Genomic DNA, 7,608 nt, shown 5'->3' with positions numbered 1-7,608 from the left:
ACTTTTTTTAAAAGAGAAAGTCAGTCCATACACGTTTTGGGCCGAATTCTTCTCCCTACCCCTATATTTAGCCCTCCAAATTGAGAGGTATAGAAAAACAGTGGTAACGTCGCTAATGTCACGTTCGCCATTTTTTAGACCACAATGCACTGCGTTTGAACAATTTCTGTGAAAAAATGAGTTTAAATGTAATTTTTAAATAAACTATCATCATCAGAACACAGTGGAGTCACAAATAAATGTTGTAAAATGCTTGTATTGATTAGATTTTCACTTTGTGAAATTGTCATACTTGCCGTTACTGGAGAGAGCTTGGGAGGTGGAGGTGACAGTGGTGCACGAGGTATTTGGAGCATTTGGGAGTGGCTACAGCGGATCCCTGGAAAGACTTAAGGCATCTCAGTCCAGAAAATCCCAGTGCTAGGATCAGCTAAGATCCTGCAGGACCCTCAAGCTCCCAGGCCTCTGGTATAGAGGACTCGAGCTTGGAGGAGAAACCACCCACAGGGATTTTATGCGTTTTAAAATGTCTCAAAATGGGTTTTTATCTGTAAGATTGTGTTCTCACATGTAGTTGATTGTGGCGTTGATGTTTCTGAGACTTAAACTCCTGGTAGATTTCAGTAAAACTGTTTGCTACTTTTTGAAATTGAGAATTCCTGCAATCAAAATCATAAATATGATTTATTTTAAAATGGCAGTTTTTATTTTATATCTTGTAAATAAATATCAAAAATATCCAAAGATTAGATGACTACAGGTACAGGTGTAGCAGACCAGATTCAGAACTCTAATGACAGACAGAGCAACAAAATAAGAGATGTGCAGTAGGTATCAGCAATACATGTATATTATATTCTATATTCTAATTCTATTTCTGCTTCAGTTCAGTAAAATCAGAATTTACAGCTTAATGTTCTACAACTACAAAAAGATAAAGACAAAAAGTTCTGGATTTGGACTTTTCTTGGCCCTTTTTCATGACAATATCAAATGAGATGACTAAAGTTTAATTATTTTGCTTGAAAATAGGTCATTTTAATTAAAATATACAAGAAAACATACAATCCACCCCTCCCCCATAAGACAATGAGTCAGACACTTTTATTCAGACTATTTCAATATTTTATTAATGTGTAGAAAATGTATTAAAAAAGGAACTATCTAGTAGAGTCTACCTTAAACTACATCTAAATTTGACAGTAATAATCAAGGTTATCAAAAAAAAAAAAAAGTATTTTCAGCATATATGAGCTTCTCAACAGTCAAGTTCACATTTTATCAACATTTACATTTTCATGCCATCAAGGTTTCAGAGGGTTGCAGTTAATCAAACTGTGACTGTAATTCCAAGAAATGAAGACACTTTTTTTTGTTTTAATGTGCAGGATCATATTTGGCTGCAATAAGAAGAGGAGGAAAAGAAGAACTGCGGGATATAAAAGGATTTTTTTTTTTTTAAATGTAAGAAGCTCTGCAAATATTATGACACAGGGTGAATAATTTCTGTTCACCGAGGGAAGATGCTCTTTTCTGACACATTAACACGTCATAATTTGTCATAATGAAGAACAAAACAACAAGGAAATGAGATGTTTTACTAAAAAATGAAATATCCTCAACTTATCCTTTCAAGAGACGATCTTAGATCTTATCAATCCTCAAAAGAAGAAGTTTTAGCTCAATTGTCTCGTTTATTTCATGCAATATTTGAAACTATTGCAAAAGTATGACAGCAAAGTAAGAAATCCTAACAAATCCCATTAAAACAAATGGCGAGGCATTTAGGAGCACCTGTATAATACAATAAGAGATCTCCCTCATCCACACACATTACATTCTATTCTTTTCTGTCCTTTGTACAAAAAAAAAAAAAAAAAACACACCAGAGGAAACATTATTTAACTCGTAAATAAGATAAGTACAGACATAAATTTCTACTCTAATATAAAGCACTATGGGAGCTTTTATTGCATGAGTCTGAAGTACCTCAACAACATAAACATGAATAAACACACGAAGCTTAAAGCTCTACGAGGTGATTTGACTTCTTCCACTTCGAAACCATTTCAAGAGCGACCCAGATCAGCAAAGAACTCAAAGTGAAGCGCGGTCTCAGGATATTCCTCATTGTCTCTGGCTGCAGTGTGGTTTACATGCAGCATGCTAAATCCTTTCCTTCTGCACGACAGTTGTTAGAAATACAGTGGTTAGAATGCAAATCCTCATCAAGGTTTTCAGCCTTGGCTTGCATCTAAATAAAGAGCCATAAAGACATTCCAGTGCCGTATCTACACAAGCATACTGTTCGTTTATTTATAGGGTGACAAGTTTTTATTTTTTCAGGAATAAACTGAAAATGCATATATTTATATAATAAAATAAAGTAAATAGAATAAAAACATAATTAAAAAAATGAAAAATATCTGAGCCCAGATTTTGCTTGTAGGGATGGTGACACAAAATATTCAACATTACACACATAAAAAATCATTTTGACAAACATTTTGGTGTTTTTTTTTTCCCAAATTCTGTAACTGTAAGCTAACGGACCAGAACTCTGAGAGAACAAAACGTTTAGTATACCATGCCACAGATTATGTCCGGCCAACTAACCCCAGCACATTCCTCGCAGTGTTCACTGCAGTTGTGTTCCAGTGAGGAGCTTAAAATGTGAAGCAAGAACAACTTGGCGTCACTCCAGCTACTGTTCTGCTTCTTTATTTACACTTTCACAGGTCAGAGGGACGCTAAAATGAATCTACGCTTTTTTCTTTATAAAATTTAAGGGTCGCAGTACTTAAAATGATCTCTGAAAAAAACAATTAGGGAAGTTTCAGTGATTTTTTTTGTGTGGCTATTTCTTATGGAGCTAAATTGGGGCTAATATTATTTTATTTTATTATTATTTTTTTTTAATATTGGCCATAGAAATGTAAAATGTCTAAAACTTTTTGCTATTCTCAAATAAATTTAATTATTTTCAAATGTTCTGTTTTTTAGGTTTCAAAACTCAAAATTTAAATTTTAAAACTTTTTTTTAGCTTAAAATCTTTTTTCACTTTCAACACTTTTTGTTTTTGAATCTGAAAATTTCAGTTTCAGAACTTTTGGCCTCATTGAGGCGCGTTGGGGCGGAGCTAACACGAAGGACCAATCAAAATGGATGAGGGTGGTAACTTCAGTCCAAAAGTTTTGAAACTCAAATTTTCAGATTTGAAAATGAAAAAAAAAGAGTTGAAAGTGAAAAAAATACGTTTTGAAACCTAAAAAATGGAAAATTTGAAGCTGAAAATAATTACGTTTATTTTAGAATAGCAAAAAGTTTCGGACATGTTACTTTTTTTTTTTTTTTGGCCAAACATTTTTGGCGGCAATTTAGCTCCATAGTTTCTCAGTGTTTATAATGTAGATCTTTGGTTAAATGTTGCATCAAATGACACCATCTGTACAAGCAATTCTAGAACCTGCAACAGGGCAGAACTATATGAACTAAGGTAACATAATTCAAGTGACCACAAACATCAGTAGTTTTGTTGTGTTCTTGCTCTCTGTGCAAAAGCTGTCCCAGCGTTGCTACCAGTAACAATAGTTTACCACTTTTTCCATTCTTGTTCCATATGTCAACACAAAACAGATTTTAATGGACGGCATACATTACATGTATAAAACAGGTGACTATGAAGCTGTTGCTGGTGTAGTGCGCTCATAATACCTATTTTGGATTTGCAGTTTTGCCTTTGAATGAAAAAAGTTAAACTGGCGTCCAGTTTTCTTTATTACACCCAAGTCCTCATTATCAAGAATCAAAAATCAAGGCATCAAATCATTAAATACATGGGCTCGGACACTATATCAGTTATAAAAAATATATATATATGTATATATATTACAGTTAAGGTTTTTAAGGGCATATACAGAATAGTTTGAGTTGAGGGTATTCCTTTTTTGAATGGCGAAACGGCGCTGGCTTTCGCTTGAAGAGCATTTCTGAGCACATTTCAGAGCATCCCAGGAAGGACAAATCACATTTTAGATTGAAACAAACTATATTGATTTGCCTTTCTTTTTTTTCACAGAATCATTGTCATTCGGGAGATTTAAAAGAGCAAAACTAACATTCCATTTGATTACATAGAAGTACAGCAGGAGAAGATAGCAGACGCTGGGCAGGAGCCAAGACTGACAGACTGGACATGGCGTCAGTATTTCTGCTTTTATATGAAAAAAAAAACTGGTAGTGTGTTAATTAATTAATTCACAGATCTTAATTTATTTATTTATTTGTAGCATTTTGAACTACCTACTCACTCTTTGGAGCTATTTCCAGCCTGCCTGTCAGCGAGGTACACAGAAATAAATGCTAAAAATTATCCAAACTCTATTTGCCCGTGACTCTGGGAGGGATTTTGTTTATACAGAAGTGGACCGTCTCCTCTTGCTGCTGATGCTACGGAAGTTGAACGGCCTCATCTTCATCTCCACAAATGGGATGGAGAACTCGTGGCCCTTCCAGTGGTACCAGTTGATACCCTGTAAAAGAGAAACTAACACTGAGATGCTGATTGATACCAGACTTTCAAATTGTAAAAAAGAAGAAAACCTGGGGATATAATCTCAGAAACTGAATTCCATATGAAGCAGGAAGGAAAACAACAAATAAACATTTGCTCAATGCTGTTTAACACTATTCTACGTAAATAATAAAAGGTAACCGTACCAATTTCAACAGAAGAATGTACAATATTTATTTCATGAATGTCCTGTCGAACTGTATTTTCATTTCCTGTCTTAGATTGTTCACAAATCAAATACAAATTTGAACTAGTTATATAACATTACCTACAATAATGTGAATGCTGTAAGATGAATTTGGCCACTGAAGATGCTAATTGTGTAGCTGAAGATGCTTAAATTAATAGCTAAAATCACTGAAGTTGGTTGCTAAAATCACTGAAGCTAATAGCTGAAAATGGTGAAGTTGATTGAAAACTAAAATATTAGCTATATCCCAAATTAGCCCTAAAAATACTGAAAAATGCCTAAGTTAGCCAAAACAGCTAGCATGTCGCTGAAATATTAGCTAAATTCCAAATTAGCCTAAAAATAAACTTTAAAAAAGTTAGCCAAAAGAGCTAGCATGTTGAAATAATAGCTGAACTCCAAAATAAGCTAAAAACTGAAAAATGACTAAATTAGCCAAAATAGCTAACACCTAGCTGAGAAAATAGCTACAATATTTAGCTGAATATTTTGATAGCAGAACAAACTGAATAGCTGAAGGGGTTGAAGAGCTATGGATGTCCAAAAAAGTGTACGGAGGGTGTAAAGAAAATAAAGAAATAAAGAGAAACATCAGCATGCTTTACAGCATCCCCACTATAATCATTTAATGTTTGAGGTTCAATTGAAAATATCGATCTTTCATTTGAGCATTTATTACTGTAACGGATATTTAGATGCAGCCACATTGCTGCATGTTGGCTGTACGTGTTTTAACTGCACCAAGGCTAAATTTAGTTGTTGTAATAAGGGGTATTTGTTGTTTTTCGGGGTATTTTAAGAGGTAATTGTAAAAATAGGAATGCTTGCCAAGTGACACAGCGAATATTTTAAGTGCTGCTATGATGGCACTAATTTTCAGCTTTCAAAATAAGAGCGTCCAAGACAAAAGTTCAGCACTGGCCGTTCGCATTTAGAAAAAAACATGCGAAGAATCATTTCCTATATATATTTGTGATGGTTTCAAATTATTTTTTACATTGTTTACCTTTATTTTCCCCCAGGGATCAGACACGGTTATGAGCAAAAGCAAAGAGGAGCTACGTCAGAAAATAACGCAACAGTTATTCGTTTCTCTTTATTGTAAGATATGCTGAAATTGTGTTACTTTAGCTCTGTTTTTAGTAATTTTGTGAATATGGAAATGTAAGTAACTAACTGGACAGAAAAGATCTTCTGCAGCTCTACGTCTCATCCCCGTAGTGGAAAGCTAGCGTTAGCATTAGCATAAATTAGAAGAAGAAATTTCAGTTACAATTAGTTAGGTTACCTTTTACTATTTACGTAAAATTGCTTTAAAAGTGTTCAGCAGTAAGCTTTGCCGCTCTAAACCATAGAACCGGAAGTCTCTCTGCACAATCGCCGTTTTGTGTGACGTCGTGTGAAAAGGGTCTATTATGGACATTTCCACCTCTCCTAATCCACTTCACCATCACCTCACATTTGCTGCAAAAATTCTCTTCATGTCTGTTTGCCTGTCTATCTCTGCTCAGCACATGTTCTCAGTTCAAGTCATCAAAAGACAGGGAGAAAGGAAGAGGGCAGAGCGAGATAAGCTGTGATGCTCTAAAGCCTTTGTGGCTCAGCCTGATCTCAGCTCCACACAACACATCCCTGGCATTCTAAAGCCATTCAAAAGCCCTCAATACCCCCGCCTCACGTGTTCTCATCAAAAAATACCATCATTTTTACCTTCCAGCTGGGGTACCTGTGCTTCTCATGTTTCCTACACTCGTGTGCATTATGTTAGAGTGGTACGAAAAAATGCAAATCGAATTATTTGAATGAAAGTGACCCACGAAATCCCCATAAAAATCCTTCTCACCATATTTTTAAATTATTCCAATCTTCCTCACTGAATTTTTCAGCAACATTCTTCAAAATTGTGTCAATTTTATTTCACTGCATTATTATACGGCAGTTCTAGTAATTTAGAGAATTGAAGGTTGAAAGATTCAATTAGCTATTTCAGACAGAAAGGTTTTAACCTTTAATCAGCATTTTGTAATGGTGCCCTTTTGTAAAATGTTAAAGAACACTTGGAAAATGTCAACCTTTTTCAAAAAAAAATACTTCATCAATGGTTTATTATATTGAGGAAAAAATCCCACACTGTAAATCAATTTACACAATCAACGTTTAAATAAATCACTCTTTGATAAATGAGTAATAAACTGACCTGACTGTGTCTGGACTCGCCATATTTGCCATTGAGGTTGGCCCGGTGGCAGTTCTTGTACCACCAAGCTCCTTTATAAGACAAGGCACAGTTAGTGACAGCGATGTCATTGTCTCGGTCTTTGGTGGAGAAGGGCCGGCCCTGGTGGTAGCTCAGAGAGTCGCCTGCAATCACCAGAGAGAGAAGAGAGTCCTAAATGTCAGCAGATGGTGGGAAACTTCTGCACATGGCTGCAGCAATCATCGGTTTACATTTGAACACAGCTGACACAGAAGGGTAATGGGAAAAAAATGGAAGGAGAGAGAAAATGTGTTATGATGAGGGGGTGAGAAATGTACTTTGGCGGGGAGAAGTGTAATTATAAAGGCAGCAGGTTGACAGGTAATTCCAGCATCGATTCATGTGGACAAACAGAGGAAGAGGAAGAGGAAGTCTAAAGCAGGTTTAAGCTGTCAGACAAAAACAAAACAAAAGTAAACAAATGTTTAGAATGGTGTGAGGCAGTGGTTCCAAACCTTTTTCAGGCTTTGGATTGGTTTAATGTCAGACAGGTTTTTCATGGATAGGCCTGTACAAGGTTACAGGTTACAGATTTCCTTTTTTTTAGTTTCCCGTTTCCCTTAACACTGAAGTACGGAGCCCCTAAA

The 7,608-nt window shown here is 35.4% G+C and overlaps 1 protein-coding gene across 5 annotated transcripts in view; it reads right to left on the bottom strand.

Annotated features, from left to right (window-relative positions):
- Positions 1-3,270: 3,270 nt before the first annotated feature.
- tnr (tenascin R (restrictin, janusin)) overlaps positions 3,271-7,608 on the bottom strand; it is a 193,067-nt gene continuing 188,729 nt past the window's right edge. For all 5 annotated transcript variants that reach the window (XM_024273657.2, XM_024273660.2, XM_024273658.2 and 2 more), the window contains 2 exons: positions 6,962-7,125; positions 3,271-4,533 (listed from right to left, as the gene is read on the bottom strand). In XM_024273657.2, the coding sequence (XP_024129425.1) occupies positions 4,414-4,533; positions 6,962-7,125 (284 nt within the window). In that variant the 3' untranslated portion in view covers positions 3,271-4,413. The remainder of the gene's footprint in view (positions 4,534-6,961; positions 7,126-7,608) is intronic.

The sequence above is a fragment of the Oryzias melastigma genome, linkage group LG17, assembly GCF_002922805.2.
Source record: "Oryzias melastigma strain HK-1 linkage group LG17, ASM292280v2, whole genome shotgun sequence".
Classification (NCBI taxonomy): Eukaryota; Metazoa; Chordata; class Actinopteri; order Beloniformes; family Adrianichthyidae; genus Oryzias; species Oryzias melastigma.
This window is presented reverse-complemented; position numbering and strand designations above follow the sequence as displayed.